At 39.5% G+C, this 24,716-nt stretch overlaps 1 protein-coding gene across 3 annotated transcripts in view; it reads left to right on the forward strand.

Moving 5' to 3' along the window:
* Positions 1-10,761: 10,761 nt before the first annotated feature.
* Positions 10,762-24,716, forward strand: part of TRIM69 (tripartite motif containing 69) — a 54,303-nt gene continuing 40,348 nt past the window's right edge. For 2 of the 3 annotated variants that reach the window (XM_082388783.1, XM_082388784.1), the window contains exons 1-2: positions 10,763-10,993; positions 17,744-18,279. In XM_082388783.1, the coding sequence (XP_082244909.1) occupies positions 18,007-18,279 (273 nt within the window). In that variant the 5' untranslated portion in view covers positions 10,763-10,993; positions 17,744-18,006. Of the gene's footprint in view, positions 10,994-17,743; positions 18,280-24,716 lie in introns of all 3 variants that reach the window. The other variant, XM_082388785.1, reaches the window with a different exon arrangement.

A 24,716-nucleotide genomic window follows, 5' to 3' on the forward strand; every position in this document is an offset into this window, starting at 1 on the left:
ATCCCCAAGAAGTTAAATGACTTAGGGTGACACAGCTATCTGCTGGAAGGCCTGGCTTCTGTCTTTTAACCAGAATTCTGTTCCCTGGGCTAAGAAGTGAGGACTGTGAGGACTTTAAGAGGGAGCAAAAGTATCTGGAGGATTTTCTATTTTAGCAAGCAATATACCTAAATGAAAAATACTAGATTAAAAAATTTCAAGGCATACTGGCATACTTGATGACCAGCTTTGTGCATTTAAAAAAATTTGAGCAGGAATTTGAGTGAGTTAGTGCCAGGTACTGACGAGATGAATAAGACACAACACTGCTCTCAGATTGCCTTAGTGGAGGGGTAGACATGCACTTGAACAAGTAAAATATATCCTGATAAAGAGTATAGCATAGTTGTGCCCAAAGAACTAGGTGATAGGAAAATGTGTTCAGGGAACAAAAATCCTTAGGTAGGTTGTACGGTAGCTCTGTTTTTATTTCTTAAGGAGTTTCCATACTGTTTTCCATAGTGGCTGTAGCAATTTACATTCCCACCAACTGTGTTCCCTTTTCTCCAATATTTATCTATATTTCTGCCTAACTAACTAACTAACTTCCAATATGCAAAAACAAAAACTTTAGGTAAGTGTTAAGGAAGGCATTTGCTTGTGCTGAGACTTACTGGGTAGTGGTTCTTCCAAATGGTAAACGGGGCCTGAGGTAAGGAGGTAAAATTATAAGATGTATAGAGGTGTGACAGGTGTGGATAATTCCAACCAGTGGAGCAAGGGTACCTGGGTGAAGACTTGTAGGAACTCAGCTGAGCAGATTGAGGGGTGCCTTATTTAGACTGGTAACTCTCCACCATCGATGCACATTAGAATCACCTGTGGAACTTAATAAACAATACCAGCTCTAAAAAATAAAGTCTATTAAAAAAAAAACACCCCAGCTTTCCAGGCACCAATCCAGACCAACTAAATCACAGTCTGTAAGTATGAAGCCCAGATATCAGTATTATTATTACTGTTTTTTTTTCTTTTAATTAAGACCTTATGTTTTTAGAGCAGTTTTAGGTTCACAGCAGATTTGAGGGGAAGGTGCAGGTATTTCCCATATACCCCCTGCTCCCACACATGCATAGCCTCCCCCATTATCAACATCCCCCACCAGAGTGGTACATGTGTTACAACTGATGAACCTACACTGACACATCATAATCAACAAGGTCCATAATTTAAGGTTGCTCTTGGTGTTTTGTTCTGTAGGTATATACTATGTATAATGACATGTATCCATCGTTATACTGCCCTAAAATTCCTATGTGCTCGGCCTATTAATTTCTCCCACCCCTGGCAATCACTGATCTTTTTACTGTCTCCATGGTTTTCCTTATCCAGAATCATACAGTATGTAGCTTTTTCATACTGACTTTTAAAATTTTTTTTAAATTTTATTTTTAAAAAATTTATTTATTTATTTATTTATTGGCTGCATTGGGTCTTCGTTGCTGTGCGCAGGCTTTCTCTAGTTGTGGCGAGGGGGGGCTACTCTTCATTGAGGTGCGCGGGCTTCTCATTGCAATGGCTTCTCTTGTGGAGCATGGGCTCTAGGCACGCGGGCTTCAGTAGTTGTGGCACATGGGCTTAGTTGCTCCACGGTATGTGGGATCTTCCCAGACCAGGGCTCAAACCTGTGTTCCCTGTATTGGCAGGTGGATTCCTAACCACTGCACCACCAGGGAAGTCCCTCATTGACTTCTTTCACGTAGTTATATGCATTTAAAGTTCCTCCATGTCTTTTCATGACTTTATAACTCATTTTTTAGCTGGATGTACCACAGTCTATTTATCCATTCACCTACTGAAGTACATCTTGGTTTGTTCCAAATTTTGTCAATTATGGATAAAGCTGCTATAAATGGCATGTGCAGATTTTTGTGGACATAAGTTTTCACAGTATTGTTTGTTTAAATTTCTGAATAGTTCCTATGTGCAGCCAAAGTTGAGACCTATTGGGTTAAATCATAAAGGACTTTTTGTTCCATGTCACTCAACAGAACAATTTTGTGAAAAGCTGCTTTGCTGGCTAATGGTTCAATGTAATGCCCCTTTGGAGCATGGCTTAGTCCCCCATTTCAGAAGAAGAGATTGATCAAAGAGGAAAAATATTGGAGCTTAATTAAGCTTATTAAATATAACTGTGCAATGCAAATTAAAAAGTCTCAATTTCAGTAATAAAGAATTAGATCTTATATACTGACATGGAAGAAGAACCATGCTATATTGCTGAAACAAAAAGCAGTTTCTAGAAAATATATATTGGAAGCCATTATATACAAGCACATGCATTTTATATTTGTTATCACACACCATAGCAGGTCTGGTAGGTAATGCCCTTAATAGTTGTTACTCAAGGCATGGATGAGGGGTAAATAAAGAAGAGAAAGCTGACTAGTATGTTAGAAAATCAATTTGCTAAAATCCATTTTCCTTGGTGTCAGTTGGTGTTTTTCTGAAACCATATGTATTGGGGGGAAGGAGGAGGGATTTTTGGGGTGGGATGAGAGTGGAGGAGTAGAGGGGAAATGGCAGGGTCAGACCCTGAACAGTGGTGTTTCCCTCCTGCTCACCATGGCCAACAATAGAGCCTGTGTCTTGCTCTTCTAAACACGGGGATGTGGCAGCTGACCCAACCGCCACCTACCATGGCCTGGCCAGATGGAAGGAGGGTGGAACCCACAATACTCCGCCATTCTCCCAGGCAGAGGGCTGGTCTCACCCCAGGCTGTGCTGATGAAAGGTCCCAAAGAAGCTGTCTCTCAGTTTGGGGCAAATTGATTATTTGAAGAATTATTTGGCTAATTGATATATAAACTTTTTCTTTTAGAAAATTGATTTTATAATTGTTCTAAAATTGTCCCCCTCATCATCAAATACTGAAAATAAAGAAAAAAATATCATGAACTCCTGTAATCTCTTATAACAGGATTACCACCTTTTGGATTCCACTGGATTCTCTCAATGTTTACCCATCACACTCCATTTTATGTTATGGCTATTTTTAAAATTTAACCTTTGGTAAATAGTTCTCCTTCCATTTCCTTATAATTCCCCATTTAGAAGAATTTAGAAAGATCCAAGAAACTAGAGAAAGACAGCATATGATCAGATGCAGGTTTTAGAACTGCAGGGACAGCCTGAGGGGACCCCCTACCTTAACTGACCAAAGCAAGCAATAGTGAGAAAAAGCTTTAGGGAGGGACCCATGGCTTAAGGCAATTCACCAAGGTAAAGGGAGAAAAAACACACCTGGAAGAGAGAGTCTAAAGAAATACAGAAATGTGAGTTAGGATTCATCAGTTTTAACCTGGAACTGCTCTGTTGATCCAAAGACCTACAAGGAAACATCAAGAGATGAGACTGTGACTGTAACTTAGCGGTTTGTGTATTCCTCAAGAATATTCCTCAAGAATGGTGCTCAGGGGCTTCCCTGGTGGCACAGTGGTTGAGAATCTGCCTGCCAATGCAGGGGATACAGGTTCAAGCCCTGGTCTGGGAAGATCCCACATGCCGCGAAGCAACTGGGCCCGTGAGCCACAACTACTGAGACTGCGCGTCTGGAGCCTGTGCTCCGCAACGGGAGAGGCTGCGACAGTGAGAGGCCCGTGCACCGCGATGAAGAGTGGCCCCCGCTCGCCACAACTAGAGAAAGCCCTCGCACAGAAACGAATACCCAACACAGCCAAAAAAAAAAAAATTAAATAAATAAATAAATTAATTAATTAATTAAAAAAAAAAAAAAGAATGGTGCTCAGATCTTGGCAACTGTGGTGGTCATCCTGCTCATCCCCCATTTCAGAGCATCAGCGTTTGCCATCTCAGGTACTCCAAGCTGAGGTGCTACCTCTGACCACATTTTTATATAGATTTAAAACAAACTACATTAACTTATTTTCTCAACCTCTCTAAGCAGATACACCAACAAGAAAAGGTCCAAAAATGTATCCAACAGCCTCTTAACAATGTTTACCTGGGGGTAGGGGCTAAGATGTCAGGAGAAGATGGAGGCAGACTTTTAAAATATAATTCTACATACTTTTATATGATCTGAATTTTTACCACTTTTATTGAGTGTATGTTCATTATTTTTAAAAATAGAAAGTTTGTATAGGCAGAAAAAAAACTTGTTAATCCCACCACCTAGAGATGATCACTTATCAGTGTTCATTTTGGTGTGGTTGGCTTTTCAGGAGATTTTAATTCTATCATTTAAAAAATGGTCATTATTATTATGTTTATTTAAAAATTGTTTGAAATAATAATTTTTATATCTCACTTTTTTTTCACTGTCCCAAATGAAAACATGGCATAAAAGGAAACAATACAGAGAACTGGCAAATGTTCTTTTCTAGTTTTTGTCAACAACTACTCTCCCAATATGTTTGGGCTTGTTGCTTTTTACTTATATTTCTTATGTTGTAAACCCTTGAGGTAAAACTCAAAGCCTTTCTTTAATAAAAATCAGTATTTTGTCTGCAATGTAGCCATCAAGATTTTAGGGCCAAAAATCAGCCTCATCTTTCCTTGAATTCTAGGCTTTTACAAAAAAAAAATTGAAGACTAAAATTTGGGTCCCAGTTATCTTAAGAAATAAAATATCTGTGAGTACCTTAATTGGTAACTTTATGCATTAAAAACTATTCTGATACTTTAGAGAGCACAAGAAGGGCTAACAGAAAAAAAACCAACTAGTAAATATAATTAAAAATCACAGTTTGATCATGTATCAAGTACTTACTATGCACTAAATTCCACACAACTTCTCTCATTAATTGGATACAGTTATTCATCTTCTTTGGTCCTCCACAACATAGATGATTAAAAAGTCCACAAAACTAAGAAGATATTTATATCTCTACAGCACACAGGCCCAACTGAAGACCTCAGTGATGTGCAGCCTTCCCCTCCCCCATGGCCCACTTCCTCTTTTTTACTGTTTTCACTTAGAAAAAACAGAGAGGACTCTTGATGCCACACAATGCCATACTGTTATTTGAAGTGGTTTTCTTGGTATACTAAGCTATCTACAACTTTGCATACCATTTTCACCATCTGAAGAGTCAGTGAATGTCTTAGGTTGAGTTCTTGCAGAAGCAGGCCCTGAGCCAGGGATTTGGATGTAAGTGATTTAGTTTAAGAAAGGGTTTCCACACAGAGAGTCCCATATAGGATAAACCCAAGGAGAAACATGCCGAGACACATAGTAATCAAACTGGCAAAAATTAAAGACAAAGAAAAATTATTGAAAGCAACAAGGGAAAATGACAAATAACATACAAGGGAACTCCCATAAGGTTAACAGCTGATTTCTCAGCAGAAACTCTACAAGCCAGAAGGGAATGGCATGATATACTTAAAGTGATGAAAGGGAAGAAGGTACAACCAAGATTACTCTAGCCGGCAAGGATCTCATTCAGATTTGATGGAGAAATCAAAAGCTTTACAGACAAGCAAAAGCTAAGAGAATTCAGCACCACCAAACCAGCTCTACAACAAATGCTAAAGGAACTTCTCTAAATGAGAAACACAAGAGAAGAAAAGGACCTACAAAAACAAACCCAAAACAATTAAGAAAATGGTCATAGGAACATACATATCGATAATTACCTTAAACGTGAATGGATTAAATGCTCCAACCAAAAGACACAGGCTTGCTGAATGGATACAAAAACAAGATCCATATATATGCTGTCTACAAGAGACCCACTTCACACCTAGGGACACAAACAGACTGAAAGTGAGGGAATGGAAAAAGATATTCCATGCAAATGGAAATCAAAAAAAAAGCTGGAGTAGCTATACTCATATCAGATAAAATAGACTTTAAAATAAAGAATGTTACAAGAGACAAGGAAGGACACTACATAATGATCAAGGGATCAATCCAAGAAGAAGATAAAACAATTATAAATATACATGCACCCAACATAGGAGCACCTCAATACATAAGGCAACTACTAACAGTTATAAAAGAGGAAATCGACAGTAACACAATCATAGTGGGGGACTTTAACACCTCACTTACACCAATGGACAGATCATCCAAGATGAAAATAAATAAGGAAACACAAGCTTTAAATGACACAATAGACCAGATAGATTTAATTGATATTTATAGAACATTCCATCCAAAAACAGCAGATTACACGTTTTTCTCAAGTGCGCACGGAACATTCTCCAGGATAGATCACATCTTGGGTCACAAATCAAGCCTCAGTAAATTTAAGAAAATTGAAATCATATCAAGCATCTTTTCTGACCACAACACTATGAGATTAGAAATGAATTACAGGGAAAAAAACGTAAAAAACACAAACACATGGAGGCTAAACAATACGTTACTAAATAACCAAGAGATCACTGAAGAAATCAAAGAGGAAATCAAAAAATACCTAGAGACAAATGACAATGAAAACACGATGATCCAAAACCTATGGGATGCAGCAAAAGCAGTTCTAAGAGGGAAGTTTATAGCTATACAACCCTACCTAAAGAAACAAGAAAAATCTCAAGTAAACAATCTAACCTTACACCTAAAGGAACTAGAGAAAGAAGAACAAACAAAACCCAGTTAGCAGAAGGAAAGAAGTCATAAAGATCAGAGAAGAAATAAATGAAATAGAAACAAAGAAAACAATAGCAAAGATCAATAAAACTAAAAGCTGGTTCTTTGAGAAGATAAACAAAATTGATAAACCATTAGCCAGACTCATCAAGAAAAAGAGGGAGAGGACTCAAATCAATAAAATTAGAAATGAAAAAGGAGAAGTTACAACAGACACCGCAGGAATACAAAGCATCCTAAGAGACTACTACAAGCAACTCTGTGCCAATGAAATGGACAACCTGGAAGAAATGGACAAATTCTTAGAAAGGTATAACCTTCCAAGACTGAGCCAGGAAGAAACAGAAAATATGAACAGACCAATCACAAGTAATGAAATTGAAAGTGTGATTAAAAATCTTCCAACAAACAAAAGTCTAGTACCAGATGGCTTCACAGGTGAATTCTATCAAACATTTAGAGAAGAGCTAACACCCATCCTTCTCAAACTCTTCCAAAAAACTGTGGAGGAAGGAACACTCCCAAACTCATTCTATGAGGCCACCATCACCCTGATACCAAAACCAGACAAAGATACCACAAAAAAAGAAAATTACAGACCAATATCACTGATGAATATAGATGCAAAAATCCTCAACAAAATACTAGCAAACAGAATCCAACAACATATTAAAAGGATCATACACCACGATCAAGTGGGATTTATCCCAGGGATGCAAGGATTCTTCAATATATGCAAATCAATGAATGTGATACACCATATTAACAAATTGAAGAATAAAGACCGTATGATCATCTCAATAGATGCAGAAAAAGCTTTTGACAAAATTCAACACCCACTTATGATAAAAACTCTCCAGAAAGTGGGCATAGAGGGAACCTACCTCAACATAATAAAGGCCATATATGAGAAACCCACAGCAAACATCATTCTCAATGGTGAAAAACTGAAAGCATTTCCTCTAAGATCAGGAACAAGACAAGGATGTCCACTCTCACCACTATTATTCAACATAGTTTTGGAAGTCCTAGCCACGGCAATCAGAGAAGAAAAAGAAATAAAAGGAATCCAAATTGGAAAAGAAGAAGTAAAACTGTCACTGTTTGCAGATGACATGATACTATACATAGAGAATCCTAAAGATGTCACCAGAAAACTAGTAGAGCTAATCAATGAATTTGGTAAAGTTGCAGGATACAAAATTAATGCACAGAAATCTCTGGCATTCCTACACACTAATGATGAAAAATCTGAAAGAGAAATTAAGGAAACACTCCCATTTACCATTGCAACAAAAAGAATAAAATACCTAGGAATAAACCTACCTAGGGAGACAAAAGACCTGTATGCAGAAAACTATAAGACACTGATGAAAGAAATTAAAGATGATACCAACAATGGACAGATATACCATGTTCTTGGATTGGAAGAATCAATACTGTGAAAATGACTATACTACCCAAAGCAATCTATAGATTCAATGCAATCCCTATCAAATTACCAATGGCATTTTTTACGGAACTAGAACAAAAAATCTTAAAATTTGTGTGGAGACACAAAAGACCCTGAATAGCCAAAGCAGTCTTGAGGGAAAAAAACGGAGCTGGAGGAATCAGACTCCCTGAGTTCAGGCTACACTACAAAGCTACAGTAATCAAGACAATGTGGTACTGGCACAAAAACACAAACATAGATCAATGGAATAAGATAGAAAGTCTGGAGATAAACCCACGCACCTATGGTCAACTAATCTATGACACAGGAGGCAAGGATATACAATGGAGAAAAGACAGTCTCTTCAATAAGTGGTGCTGGGAAAACTGGACAGCTACATGTAAAAGAATGAAATTAGAACACTCCCTAACACCATACACAAAAATAAACTCAAAATGGATTCGAGACCTAAATGTAAGACCAGACACTATAAAACTCTTAGAGGAAAACATAGGAAGAACACTCTTTGACATAAATCACAGCAAGATCTTTTTTGATCCACCTCCTAGAGTAATGGAAATAAAAACAAAAATAAACAAATGGGACCTAATGAAACTTCAAAGCTTTTGTACAGGAAAGGAAACCATAAACAAGACGAAAAGACAACCCTCAGAATGGGAGAAAATATTTGCAAACGAATCAACGGACAAAGGATTAATCTCCAAAATATATAAACAGCTCATGCAGCTCAATATGAAAAAAACAAACAACTCAATCCAAAACTGGTCAGAAGACCTAAATAGACATTTCTCCAAAGCAGACATATAGATGGCCAAGAACCACATGAAAAGTTGCTCAACATCTCTAATTACTAGAGAAATGCAAATCAAAACTACAATGAGGTGTCACCTCACACCAGTTAGAATGGGCATCATCAGAAAATCTACAAACAACAAATGCTGGAGAGGGTGTGAGAAAAGGGAACCCTCTTGCACTGTTGGTGGGAATGTAAATTGATACAGCCACTATGGAGAACAGTATGGAGGTTCCTTAAAAAACTAAAAATAGAATTACCATATGACCCAGCAATCTCACTACTGGGCATATACCCTGAGAAAACCATAATTCAAAAAGACCCATGCACCCCAATGTTTATTGCAGCACTATTTACAATAGCCAGGTCATGGAAGCAACCTAAATGCCCATTGACAGACGAATGGATAAAGAAGGTGTGGTACATATATACAATGGAATATTACTCAGCCATAAAAAGGAACGAAACTGGGTCATTTTTAGAGACATGGATCGATCTAGAGACTGTCATACAGAGTGAAGTAAGTCAGAAAGAGAAAAACAAATATCGTATATTAACACATATATGTGGAACCTAGAAAAATGGTACAGATGAACCGGTTTGCAGGGCAGAAATTGAGATACAGATATAGAGAAGAAACGTATGGACACCAAGGGGAGGAAGCGGTGGGGGGGTGGTGGTGGTGGTGGTGTGTTGAATTGGGCGATTGGTATTGACATGTATACACTGATGTGTATAAAATTGATGACTAATAAGGACCTGGTGTATAAAAAAATAAATAAAATAAAATTCAAAAAAAAAAAAAAAGAAAGGGCTTCCAGGAGAAACCAATAAGGGCATGGGGGATGAAGGATAGGGAATGGTAAGAAGCCAAATGAGGGTGTGATTTCAGAAGTCCTACACTCAACCTATGCCCATGGGAGTTCAGAATAAAGGAATAGACATCAGAGTTTGTCCTGCCTTGAAACAAAGGACCTGGGCTTTTGTACTCCACATCAGCCTGGCTTTGGCTATAGGCTGCCAGGAGGGTGAAGTGGGGTGAAACATAGAACTCCCAGGTACTTTCAGCTCACTCCAGTGCCTGAGGGTAATTTGCAGGACTCTGGGTAATGTGCAGGTGCAGCTGATAGCAGCAAAATATGAAAAAGCTGGGGATGGGCTCATAGACCATGGGTGGGGCTTCAGTTTGGTACTGTGAGTTTCCTGTTAACTTCCTCTACTGGGCCCACAACACATGTAATCCCAAACTTCCAATAAAGTTCAAAGTTTCTAAGCAGCTGGCATTAAAGTGTGAATACCATTGAACCCCAATTTGAGTTGAAATCCTAATTCCACAGAAGGAATGGGAAAAGTCATATTACTGTTTAAGTTTGAATCCTAACCCCATAAAAGAAATTGGAAAAGTCATTATTACTGTCTTGACTCTTTGTCACCATATCCATAAAACGGAAGAATCATCCCTACATCAGAAAGTTTACTCATTTATTTGATCAATCATTCATTCCATGAATATGGAGTGTGTAGTCTGAGATTCTGTTCAAGGGTTATTCTGAGAAGCGGATGGTGATAAGAAGAGCTCTGTAAAATGTAAAGCTCTAGGCAACTGCTTTTATTTCCAGTGGTTATTTATTTTCACAGCCCACTAGAAAACATAAAATTACCTAAAACCACAGCAAGGAGATACAAGGGAAAACTTCTTGGTACTGAGCTGGTATAAGCAGGTTTTTCAAAGAGAGAGAGGAAGAGAGAGAGAAACAGAGTGTGTGTATAGGCTGGGGTCCCTGGCCCTCAGCCCTTAAATACCCGTAGGGACCACATCATTGGAAGAAGCAAAAGAAACCCAGTCAATTTCCGCCTCCATTGAGAACCACTTTTCTCAGCGTGAGAGTTGCTGATCTAATGAATAGGGACGGGAAAGTCCCCTCTTCTAACCTGGAACAGCGATTTCTGCCCAGAGACCTGTGACGAGCTACTACGGGGTCGAATGTTGATTGGGCAGTTGAGAAACTAAACTAGCGGGTTGAAAGGAGAGAAAACCCCAGCGTTGTCTGCCATCAGGTGGGTGGGAATAAGCGCCGCGACTGCTGCTCCGTGACCTTGGCTCTGTTCTTCACTGGGTGCTGCCGCCAGCCTGGGCGCGTTCACCGTGAGTACCCGCTCCCGCGCCGCCCCCTCCCTCCGCTTCTCCTTTTCTTCCCTGGCCTCTGGCTCCTTGGTGCTCTTTCCCGGCCCAGTGTAGTCAGGCGCCAGGTTCGGCTGGTTCAGGCTCGGTCCCGAGCGGACCGACAAGCAGCGGAGGGGCCGGAAAGTGACAGGCCGCTGGAGCGCAGGCTTCCTGCTCTATTCTTAGTGCATAGCTACCCAGGCAGGACAGGGCGCAACCGGACAAAACACTAGGTCATTGATGAGCTGCTGGCTGCGTGGGTGGAGTCGAGGGTGGTGGGCACTGTTTTGCAGGGCTGCCCGGTGTCACCCCGAGGGTTGTCTTTCCCTGAGTGCAGAGCGTTGGAGGGGCAGGCCGGTCACGAAGGTAGTGATCCGATGAGAGACAGGTGTTTGTGGGGTCTAAGATAAGGACTGACTCAGTAAGTAGGTGGGCGCCATCGGGTGGAGCATTGAGCACTGCGCCCTCCTCTGGGCTCCCCCCATTTTCTTCTGGGGCTCCCAGCTTCCAGGGCTTGTGTCTAAATTTAGATATCTCACACTGTTTTGTGTAATATTTCTATGGCATCTTTAGGTATTTGTTTTCGTTAAAGCTTTATTGAGGTATAATTCACAAACCATAAAATCCTCCTATTTACAATGTACTTCAGTGGGTTACAGTATATTCATGGAGTTGTGCAACCATTTTCTCAATATTAGAACATTTTCATCACCCCCAAAAGAAACATTGTACCGATTAGACATCATTCCTCATTTCTCCCCAACCACCCCCAGCCCTAAGGAACCACTAATCTTTCTGTCCCTATGGATTTGCCTATTCTTGATTTATCATATAAGTGGGATCATACAGTATGTGGTCTTCTGTGATTGGCTTCTGTCATTTGATATGATGTTTTCAAAGATCATCCATTATAGCAAGTATTGGCACTTTATTTCTTTTTTTATTGCTGAATAATATTCCATTGTAGGACTATACCACATTTTATTTATTCATTCATCAGTTTATGAGCATTTGGGTTGTTTCCATTTTTTGGCTATTAAAAATAATACTATTACTGGGCTTCCCTGGTGGCGCAGTGGTTAAGAATCCACCTGCCAATGCAGGGGACACTGGTTCGAGCCCTGGTCCGGGAAGATCCCACATGCCGTGGAGCAACTGAGGCTGTGCGCCACAACTAGTGAAGCCTGGTGCCTAGAGCCCGTGCTCCGCAACAAGAGAAGCCACTGCAGTGAGAAGCCCACGCACCACAACAAAGAGTAGTCCCCGCTCACCGCAACTAGAGAAAGCCTGCATGCAGCAATGAAGACCCAACACAGCCAAAAATAATAAATAAATTAAATAAAAATTTTTTAAAAATAAAAATAATACTATTATTGACATTCATGTACAACTTTTCAGTGTGAACAGAAGTTTTCAATTCTCTTGGGTATATACCTAGGAGTGGAATTGCTGGGTCATATAATAACTATATGTTTATCATATAGTTATGTTTACCTTTTGAGGAACTGCCAGACTATTTTCCAGAGGTGCCACACCATTTTACCTTCCCAACAGCAGTATATGAGAGTCCCAATTTTTCTACATCCTTGCCAACACTTATTTTTTCTTCCAGTTTTATTGAGATATAATTGACATACAGCACTGTATAAGTTTAAGGTGTTACATCACGAAACAATTATCACAATAAGTTTAGTGAACATCCGTCATTTCATATGGATACAAAATTAAAGAAATAGAAAAAAATTTTTCCTCGTGATGAGAACTCTTAGGATTTACTCTCTTAACAATTTTTATATATAACATCCTGCTGTTAATTATATTTATCATGTTGTACATTACATCCCTATACTTATTTATCTTATAACTGTAAATTTGTACCTTTTGACTGCCTTCATTGAATTCCCCCTCCCACAACCCCCTGCCTCTGGTAACCACAAATATGGTCTCTTTTTTTATGAGTTTGTTTTTGAAGTATAATTAACCTACAACACTATATTAGTTCCTGTCACACAATGTAGTGATTTGATATTTCTATACATTTCAAAATAGTCACCATGATTATAGTGTCATCATACAAAGATATTACATAGTTATTGACTATATTCTACACACTGTACATTTTATACCCATGGCTTATTTATTTTGCAACTGGACATTTGTACCTCTTAATCTCCCTCATCTATTTCTTTCCTCCCCCACCACTGCCCCTCTGGCAACCACCTGTTTGTTCTCCGTAATTATAACTCTGTTTCTGTTTTTTTATGTTTGTTCATTTGTTCTGATTTTTAGATTCCACATATAAGTGAAATCAGACAGTATTTGTCTTTCTCTGATTTATTTCACTTAGCACAATACCCTCTAGGTCCATCCATGTTGTCACAAAAGGCAAGATTTCATTCTTTTTTATGGCTGAGTAATATTCCATTATATATATAATCTGTAATATTTTATGGGAAAACACAAATGAACTTTTTGGCCAATGCAATATATATACACATACATACCAGAACTTCTTTATCCATTCATCTATTGATGGGCATTTAGGTTGCTTCCATATCTTGGCTATTGTAAATAATGCTGAAATGAACACAGGGGTGCATATATCTTTTCTAATTAGTGTTTTTGTTTTCTTTGGATAAATACCCAGGAGTGGAAATGCTGGATTACATGATAGTTCTATTTTTAATTTTTTGAGTAATCTCCATACTGCTTTCCATAGTGGCTGTACCAGTTTACATTCCCACCAACAGTTCACAAGTGTTCCCTTTTCTCTACATCCTCACCAACACTTGTTATTTGCTGTCTTTTTGATAATGGCCATTCTGATGGGTGTGAGGTGATATCTCATTGTGGTTTTGATTTGCATTTCCCTGATGATTAGTGATGTTGAGCATCTTTTCATATGTCTGTAACCATCTGTATGTCTTCCTTGGAAAAATGCCTGTTTAGACCCTTGGCCCATTTTTTAATCAGGTTCTTTGTATATTGTGGATACTAACCCCTTATTGGATATATCATTTACAAATACCTTCTCCTATTCCATAGGTGGCCTTTTCATTTTAATAGTTTCCTTCGCTGTGCAAAAGCTTAGATGCAGTCCCATTTGGTTATTTTTGCTTTCATTTCCCTTGCCTGAAGAGACATATCCAAAGAAACATTACTAAGACTGATGTCAGAGAGCTTACTGCCTTTGTTTTCTTCTAGAAGTTTTATTGTTTCAGGTCTTACATTTAAATGTTTAATCCACTTTGAATTTATTTTTGTGTATAGTGTGAGAAAGTAATCCAGTTGGTTTTTTGCATGTAGCTGTCCAGTTTTCCCAACATCATTTACTGAAGAGGCTATCTTTTCTCCATTGTATATTCTTGCCTCATTTGTCCTAGGTTAATTGCCCATATAAGTGTGTGTTCATTTCTGGCCACTCTGTTCTGTTCCATTGATCTATATGTCTGTTTTTGTGCCAGTACCATACTGTTTTGATGACTGTAGCTTTGTAGTATAGTTTGAAACCAGGGCATGTGATACCTTCAGCTTTGTTCTTCTTTCTCAAGATTATTTTGGCTATTCAGGGTCTATTATGTTTCCATACTAATTTTAGAATTACCAGATTCATTGGTGAGTGCTAGTAGTTTTTTGGTGGTGTCTTTAGGAATTTCTACATATAGTATAAAGTCATCTGCAAACAATGACAGTTTTACTTCTTCCTTTCCAACTTGGATTCCTTTTATTTCTTTTTCTTGTCTGATTGCTATGGTTATAACTTCCAATACTATGTTGAATAAAAGTGGTGAGAATAGGCATCCTTGTCTTGTTCCTGATCCCAGAAGAAAAGCTTTCAGCTTTTCACCATTTAGTATAATGTTAGTTGTGGGCTTGTCATATGTGGCCTTTATTATGTTGAGGTATGTTCCTTCTATACCCACTTCACTGAGAGTTTTTTTCTTTTTTAAACATCTTTATTGGAGTATAATTGCTTTACAATGGTGTGTTAGTTTCTGCTTTGTAACAAAGTGAATCAGCTATACATATACATATATACTCATATCTCCTCCCTCTTGCGTCTCCCTCCCACCCTCCCTATCCCACCCCTCTAGGTGGTCACAAAGCACCGAGCTGATCTCCCTATGCTATGTGGCTGCTTCCCACTAGCTATCTATTTTACATTTGGTAGTATATATTAGTCCATGCCACTCTCTCACTGACAGTTTTTAATCATAAGTAAATGTTGAATTTTGTCAAAACCTTTTTTTTTGCATCTATTGAGATGATCATATGATTTTTATTATTCAATTTGTTAATGTGATGTATCACATTGATTGATTTGTGGATATCAAACCATCCTTGCATCTCTGGGATAAATCTCACTTGATCATGATGTATGATCCTTTTAAGGTTTGTTGAATTTGATTTGCTAATATCTTGTTGAGGATTTTTGCATCTATGTTCATCAGGGATGTTGGCCTATAATTTTCTTTTTTCTGATATTTGTTTGGTTTTGGCATCAGAGTGATGCTGGTCTTGTAAAATGAGTTCAGAAGCATTCCTTCCTCTGCAGTTTTCTTGGAATCGTTTGAGAAGCATAGGAGGATAGGTGTTAACTCTTCTCTTAATGGTAGAATTCACCTGTGAAGCCATCTGGTCATGGGCTTTTTTTTTTGGTTGGGAGTTTTTTGGTTACTGATTCAATTTCATTACTGGTAAAGTGGTCTGTTTCTTTCTGGTTCAGTCTTGGGAGATTGTACATTTCTAGGATTTTTTCCGTTTCTTCTAGGTTGTCCACTTTATTGGCATATAATTGTTCCCAGTAATCTCTTATGATACTTGGTATTTCTGTGGTGTCAGTTGTAACTTCTCCTTTTTCATTTCTGTTTTCATTTATTTGGGCCCTCTCTCTTTTTTTCTTGATGAGTCTGGCTAGAGGTTGATCAATTTTGTTTATCTTTTCAAAGAACCAGCTCTTAGTTTCATTGATCTTTTCTATTTTTTAAGTCCCTATTTCATTTATTTCCACTCTGATCTTTATGATTTCTTTCCTTTCACTAATTTTGAGTTTTGTTTTTCTTTTTCTAGTTCCTATAGGTGTAAGGTTAGGTTGTTTATTTGAGATTTTTCTTGTTTCCTGACTTAGGCTTGTATCACTATAAACTTCCCTCTTAGAACTGCTTTTACTGCATCCCACAGATTTTTGGATCATGTTTTTGTTTTCATTTGTCTCCAGGTATGTTTTAAATTTCTTCTTTGATTTCTTCAGTGATCCATTGGTTGTTTAGTAGCATACTGTTTAGCCTCCATGTGTTTGTGTTTTGTGTGGTCTTTTTTTTCTTGTAGTTGATTTCTAGTCTCATAGCATTGTGATTGGAAAAGACGCTTGATATGATTTCAGTTTTCTTAAATTTACTGAGACATGTTTTGTGGCCTTGTTTTGTGACCTATTCTGGAGAATGTTCCATGTGCAACTGAAAAGATGTGTGTTCTGCTTCATTTGCATGGACTGTTCTTTATATATCTATTAAGTCCATTTGTTCTAATGTGTTTCTTAAGGCCAGTGTTTCCTTATTGATTTTCTGTCTAGATGATCTGTCCATTGATGTATGTGGGGTGTTAAAGTCCTCTACTATTATTATGTTACTTTCAATTTCTCCCTTTATGTCTGTTCATATTTGCTTTATGTATTTAGGCGCTTCTGTGTTGGGTGAACACTTGTTATTATCTATCTCTTAAATTATAGTCATCCTAATGGGTGTGAAATGGTATCTAATTATGGCTTTGATTTGCATTTCCCTAATGATGACTAATGATGCATTATTTTTAAATTACAAAATAATTTTTAAAAAGTATTTGCGGGCTTCCCTGGTGGCGCAGTGGTTGAGAATCTGCCTGCCAATGCAGGGGACATGGGTTCGAGCCCTGGTCTGGGAAGATCCCACATGCCACGGAGCAACTGGGCCCGTGAGCCACAATTACTGAGCCTGCGTGTCTGGAGCCTGTGCTCCGCAACAAGAGAGGCCGCGATGGTGAGAGGCCTGCGCACCGTGATGAAGAGTGGTCCCCACTTGCCGCAACTAGAGAAAGCCCTCGCACAGAAACGAAGACTCAACACAGTCATAAATAAATAAATAAATATAAGCAGTCATTTACATTAAAAAAAAAAAAGTATTTGCATGCTGAGGTTTTGAGAACTTTGTCTAGGTCACATGTCCCAAAGTCACAGAGCCTACACTCAAACCAAGTCTCTCTATGGCTAATGCTTGAACTCCACCTCTTGTTCCTAGATCAGAATCTAGGATAAAACTCTTTATAACTTCACTTGCTGCCTCTGTTAGAAAAGGAATCCTGGGCAAGATGAACCTCTGCATAGACTAATTGGTTCATTTCTTATTTGCTATTAGAAACTCAAATTATCAAAGAGCTTTTTAGTCTCTCCATTTTTACTCTGGAAAAAAATAAGTGTTTTCTTGAGATCCTCATACTGGATCATGTATGAAGTAGTGACCCTTTCTTAGTGTTTAATGATTTTGTGCTTCTCTTCATGTAAGTGCCCATTGGGCTTTTCCTTCTCCTCACTACCATCAGGACACAGAATGAGGAGGGACGCAAAGTTTAAACTTTGTTTAAATGCACAGTTATCAAAAACTTCTGAGTACACATTTTTCTCTATTTATATATTTTATACTGCTGTCAATCTTAGTTTAAGTATTACTAATGCTTAATCTTTGTCTCATTTTTTTTCAGTTAAAAATTCAGATTGAGCTTTCTCATAAGTGGCTCCCAGAAGATTCACCCCACCCCACTGTGGGAACACAGCAGTTGTGGAGATGGAGACAGGAATGGAACCAGAATCGGAGTTCAAATATACCAGAAAATGTGGGCTCTAAATTCTTATGTAAGTCAGAGACTGACTGGCCAAGAGCTGTGGGACATTGAGGACTTCAGCATTTGCTGTAAACTTTGGCACAGGTCACTTATTTCTCTGAATACTGGATCCAAAAAGCACAATGAACACAAGAATGTGCTATGGTACCAGGGTGAATTCCAGACAATCACGAGAATTCTGTACACCGGGGCAAGGAGGCACAACTCCTGAGGTGATTCTGGCAGTGGAACTGATAGAACTTGGGGAAAGTGATGAAATAATTGACCTCACTTGTGACTCTCTAGAACCTTCAGTGATTGACCTAACTCACCATGACTCTATTGTGATTACTGAAGAAAGGAGGAGGCCAAGGGGAAATACAAGGTCACTCCAAGGCCAAACTGGCAGCTGTGTGGTGAGCAGTGATAAGGAGGGGTTGATGAGGGACAGAGATGTATCTGTAACCAACAGTGCCTACCATAATGCCCTGGAAGAAGAAACTTTAAGTTGCACACTACCCGGTTATATCTGGTGTCGAATTTGTATGGATGGGTACTTAGAGATTGAACTGAGTAAATGACATATCTACTCTACAGAATGTGGCCACATCTTCTGTAGTCAGTGCCTCTGCACTTCCCTTAAATATATTAGAAATTGCCCAGTTTGTTTGAAAAAAATCAGCTGCCATCTGTACCACCGCATCTATATGTGATGTGTGCTGTGTTGCTCAGGACAGACAGACAACCTAGCTAGATTCTTCCACGTCCTTGTGCAGAAACTATGGGTTGTTGGCATTCAGTGCACTGAGTTAAAAATGCCTGATTTTAAAAATTGCTCTCTGAAGTATATAAAATTTTTTTTTATTTCCCACACACAATGAGACTACCTTTTGATTTGTTTTGTTTCACGCTGCAGGACTGGACTTGGTTGTCATAGTGTGCCAGAGACTGGTGGTTGTCCTCAAAGCAAATTTTCCTTTCTTTCTCATAACAATCAATTTTTTTTTTTTTTTTTAGAAGAATTTTTTTTTTTTTTTTTTTTTTTTTTATTTTTGGCTGTGTTGGGTCTTCGTTTCTGTGTGAGGGCTTTCTCTAGTTGTGGCAAGCGGGGGCCACTCTTCATCGCAGTGCGCGGGCCTCTCCTTATCGCGGCCTCTCTTGTTGCGGAGCACAGGCTCCAGACGCGCAGGCTCAGTGATTGTGGCTCACGGGCGTAGTTGCTCCGCGGCATGTGGGATCTTCCCAGACCAGGGCTTGAACCCGTGTCCCCTGCATTGGCAGGCAGATTCTCAACCACTGCGCCACCAGGGAAGCCCAACAATCAATTTTTAATTGGCCACATGTGAGCATTTTGGGTCATGTCAATAAGGGCAACATCCTAGAGATGATGGAACAAGAAGATGGAAGGAACCTGAGAGACTGACAACTTTGCAAACCAGAGCCACCTACAAGTTTGGGCTTTTACTTGAGAGATGAATAAACTTCATTCTTGTTTACACAACTATTATACTGAGTCTTGTTTAGAGCAATGGGAACTTTAATTAATGGAGCAGGCAGGGTGATATATTCCTGGTTTTTCTGAATTTCCTGACTCCACTGGAATAAAAGGAAGTCAGTCCTTTCTGACCACCTCTCCGACCAGCAAGGTGGAGGCAGGTATACAAGCAGGCACCGTGTCCTGCTGGGACTCCTGGTGGCCTTTGAAACCAGCCTGAGGAGTCACCTAGACACACTGGAATCTAGAGTTGTGGTTCTGTGCTCTCTGACCTGCCACACCAGAGAGAGGCTCCCTTCACCGTGGGCTTACAGGTGTGCCTGCCTTCCACCATACTGGTCAGCTAATCAACAAGTTGGTCTGCTTCTCTGTGAACAAATACATCACTGCATCACCATCCTAGCTGCTCCTGCAGCCTGACTGGGTCACAGGCTTGAGAAGACCTCATCGCCACTGCCCCCAGACCCCCAACACACAGACACACACACGCACACACACACACTAGCTCTTTTTTCTTTTGAAGAAAATCACAAAGGACTCACAATTCCATCTGTACTTTAGAATTAGAGAGGACATGATTTCTACTGTGCTCTCTCCTTTTCCCTCATAATGAAATGTGCAGTAAAGCTTGTTCCTTACTTTCAATGGTTGTAGCAGTGTTGCTTTCCTCCGTGGAGGCTCAGTTGTGCCAATGGAGCAGTGCCCATCCCAGCATCATGTCTGTTCTACACACTGCATTCTCTGCAATATCTCATACTCCAAACCTCAGTTGCTTGTCTTGGCACAGGATATGCAAGATAAATGGGTATACACCCTTGCGTGGGTTTCTTTGTATGTTCTAAAATGAAATGAGGGGATTTCCCTGGTGGCGCAGTGGTTAAGAATCCACCTGCTAATGCAGGGGACACAGGTTCGATCCCTGGTCTGGGAAGATCCCACATGCCGCGGAGCAACTAAGCCCGTGTGCCACAACTACTGAGCCTCTGCTCTCTAGAGCCCGCAAGCCACAACTATTAAGCCCGCGTGCCAAAACTACTGAAGCCCATGTGCCTAGAGCCCATGCTCCACAACAAGAGAAGCCACCTCAATGAGAAGCCCGCGCACCGCAATGAAGAGTAGCCCCACTCGCCGCAACTAGAGAAAGCCCACGTGCAGCAACGAAGACCCAACGCAGCCAAAACTAAATAATAAACTTATTAAAATTAAATAAAATAAAATGAGGAAGAAAAACAACATGAAAATTTTTTTAAAAGAAAGAAGTTCTAAATATTAGATGTAGAACTTCCTGCATTTCAATAGGACATCTTGTGTGTTCCACTTTGGAGACTGTTAATTGCTCTGTCACATAGCACAGTGTATCACAAACTTGGCTAATGATCGAAACACCTGAGGTGCCTATTAAATATACAGATTCTGCTTTTGCATATATTGCCCATGTGATCAGGAAAAAGAGCATACTCTCTCCAGCTTGCCAGCAGCCCTTGACCCTCCCTACTGTGTTCTACCCAGTCCACTACATTTTTACCTTATCTACCAAACTCATGTAGACATTTGAGTTTTTGATCTCTGCTTTAGGGGAAAAAATAGAGGGGATTCTGACTTTTCTGAAAAATTGAGATAAATTTTACAGACAGAAAAATTCACTGATCTTAAGTGTATAATTAGATGAGCCGGGGCAAATATGTACATTCACAGGACCAACACCCCAATCAAAATATAGAACAATTCCAGAGCAGTTCTCCTGCGTTTCCTTTTGCTCTCCACCTGGGTGCCCCTTCCCAGTAAAGTCTTTTACTTTGTCAGGAAAAAAAAAAAAAAAATACACACACACACACACACACACACACACACATACACACACACATATATAAAACAATTCCATCATTCCAAAAAGTTCCCATCTAGTCAATCCCCATCCCCCACAGGCAACCACTTTTTTGATTACTACCAACCACTTTTTTGATTACTACCAACCACTTTTTTGATTACTATCATCATAGATATGTTTGGGGACACTGACTTTTATTACTTCATTAGCCCAGATCATCTGGGAGGAAAGTTTGATAGGGAAATTTGGAACATAAGCATTAGGCAAGGGTTAAGGGTTTATTTTAGTGGGAGTATGACATATCATCTCTCTTAAGAATTGAAGCAAGAAGGTATTAATAATGACACCTGCTATTTATTAAACAATAGCTATTTTCCAGGGGCTTCCCTGGTGGCACAGTGGTTAAGAATCTGCCTGCCAATGCAAGGGACACGGGTTCGAGCCCTGGCCAGGGAAGATCCGACATGCCGCGGAGCAACTAAGCTCGTGCTCCACAACTACTGAGCCTGAGCTCTAGAGCCTGCAAGCCACAACTACTGAGCCCACGTGCCACAGCTACTGAAGCCCACAAGCCTAGAGCCTGTGCTCCACAATGAGAAGCCACGACAATGAGAAGCCTGCGCACTGCAACGAAGAGTAGCCCCCGCTCACTGCAACTAGAGAAAGCCTGCACACAGCAACAAAGACCCAACACAGCCAAAAATAAATAAATTAATTAATTAATTTAAAAAAAAAAGAAAAAAATAGCTATTTTCCAGGCACAGTACAAGGTACTTCACACATCACAGGCAGTCAAGGTATACATCTAGGCAACAGCAGGAACCCAACAGGATGTAAGAACAGAAGTTGAAGGCAGCTGCCACGGGCACATTAGTGTGAATAGGTTGGCTGACTATTGTACATGGCTGTGGGAAGAAGTGAGGACTAAAGCTACAAAAGAATATTAAGGCCACATCATGAGTAGAGCATTGTGTGCTGTGTTATGGAGTTCAGATTTTATTCTACAGTTGCTAAGGAACCATTAAAGGCTCTGAAGAAGAGCCTCCAGAGAAGGATTCTTAAGGATTCAGCATGATATCAGTGAGGGCTGAAGATACTGTTTGAAAATTGGGGGGAAAATATGGAGGTAGGATCAGGAAGGAAAGATCCTGGTGTTGATTCTCCTCTCAAAATAGAAGTGAATTTTCTGAAATGTGTAAGAAAAAGGATGAAAGTAACCTTGGTCTGAGGAATGTGGTAATGCACTGGTACTCTCTTGCCCTTGATATTAACAGTTTCATTTTAGCACAGCCACCAGGGCTGTGCAAGTCTTTTGAGCTATGGCAGCTCTTGGGAGATGGTTGTTGGTCTGAGGTGGCAATGATAGGAATCAAGAGAACAGCTGTGGCGGTTTGGATTTAGCTTTCAGGTACCTTTTTGGAAAAGTGGAAGCTCATTTGACCAGAGTGGAAATGTATTAGAAGAGGTTGGACAATCAAATTTATCCACTTGATGACCAATCTAGCTTTAGAACAAGTTAGCCTCACAGTGAGATAATCTGGCAATTTAAATTTGCTGTTTCCTGATGTTCCCTGAAGTTACAGCAGGGAACTAAAGCCAAACTTCTTGAGCTATAATATGTGAGGATTTCATCAATCACTGATTAAAATCAAGCTGTTCAAGAAAAGGGTTAAGAGAGACAGAGTGGAGAAGTCAGAAGCGTCTTTCAGCAAGGATTGGTCTTTCTATTGTCTGATCCACACTGAATTCATCCCTGCAGCAAATGTTAAGCACACCTACCAGAAGGAACAAGTTACTCTCTGAGAACCTAAAATTGTTAAGATGGATAAACTTTTAGATCCTTTCCTTAGCTATATCAATTAGATCCCACTGATTTGATATTAAAATCTGCATACTGAGATGACTATCCCAGGGCGTGTTAATAAAGTAGGTTTCAATGATATCATTGGCTCAGTGTCTTGTCTCTAAAACAGTAGTTTCCCTGCAACAAGAGCAGGGAACAGCAGCGGCACTTGCACAAATGCACAGGCACTCCCAACGGTTCTCTCCTACTGGTTTCCTTATTTATAAGAGCTTTAGACATTTGTTAGTACATAGTATTTTGAAAGTAAAACATGTAGTTTTCTTTTTCCATCTCCAATTTCATAGTTCAGTTTCATGTTATTATGCAGATGGATTTCCGACTTTGAGAAGATGTTTTTTGTTTCACTATCCAGGGACTATTTACAGACAGCTCTAACGTGATAACCCTCCTGTGTGGGGAACATTAATCAGGGCAGCATTGGACATGGGCCCTTCCCTGCCCCCTTAGCTTTCAGCAGGCAAAAAGATCCTACAGGGCATAGTCCTTTCTCCTGTGGAGTGGCATGGAGAAGGCATGTGGCCCCAGGTATGACTCTGCCAGCATCACTGACCCTCTAAAGGGAGGGCAGAGGGGCTGCCAGTGTGGTGTGACAAGACAGAGGTAGCAGTTACCCACAGCACTTGGCTTCCCTGCTGAGATGAGAGCCTTTAGAGAACAAATTTCTCTCTTCCTTTCCTCTGAACAAGGCCAAGTCACAGAAGTAGCAACTGCTGTATTCTCCAACCAGAAAAGAGAAGGTGCAGTGCATTGCTGGGCATGGACCATTCATTAATTCTTTCATTCATCTGCTCATTTGCCTAGTATTTATTAAATTTTGATAGTGTGGTAGACCTATATAGTTAAAAAGATATATAAGACAGTCTCCAAGAAGCTCACAGCTAGTGGGGAAGAGATGTGAAAATAGTTATAATACAATAAAAGAAATAATGCAGTGAAATAAAAGCTATGACAGAAATATCTGCCAGGTGCTGCCGAGGCATAAAAGAGGAAATAACTCTGACTTCTCAGTAGCTTCCTTGGAGTCTAGAAGATGGAAAATTGAACTTTTAATTTACATTCAGCTCCATGGAGTCCTTGAAGATTAATACCTACTTACATTTCTTGTTATATTTCAAGAAAAAGTTAATTTGAGGGGGCATTAGTTTTGTAAACTATTTTCTATACCAATGTTAGTACAATAACAATAATAATAGCTATGACCATTTATTGGGTGCTCACTATGTGCCAGGTACTGTTAAGCACTTTACATACATCATCTCATTTAATCCTCACCACAATCCTATGAGGTAAGTATTATTATCTCTATTTTTAATTTTTTTATTTTTTGGCCACACTCCACGGCTTGTGGGATATTAGTTCCCCAACCAGGGATTGAAGCCATACCCCCTTCAGTGGAAGCTTGGAGTCCTAACCACTGGACCGCCAGGGAATTCCCTATTATCTCTATTTTATATATGATAAAATTGAGGCTTGGAAAAGAAAAGTAACTTTGGTTTATGACTTTGTTTTTGTTTCCCATCTCCTGGTACCAATTATATGGTAAAACCTGGTATGTAGTTTCTTAAACATCACTGTTCCGCTGCACAAAACTTGGTTTTTAAATAGTAAAACAGAAGCTTGAAGTGCCTTTTTGTGAGATTTGGGACCTCTTGCTACATAGGTTGTG

The sequence above is a fragment of the Balaenoptera borealis genome, assembly GCF_965194805.1.
Source record: "Balaenoptera borealis genome assembly, chromosome: 3".
NCBI classification, from domain to species: domain Eukaryota; kingdom Metazoa; phylum Chordata; class Mammalia; order Artiodactyla; family Balaenopteridae; genus Balaenoptera; species Balaenoptera borealis.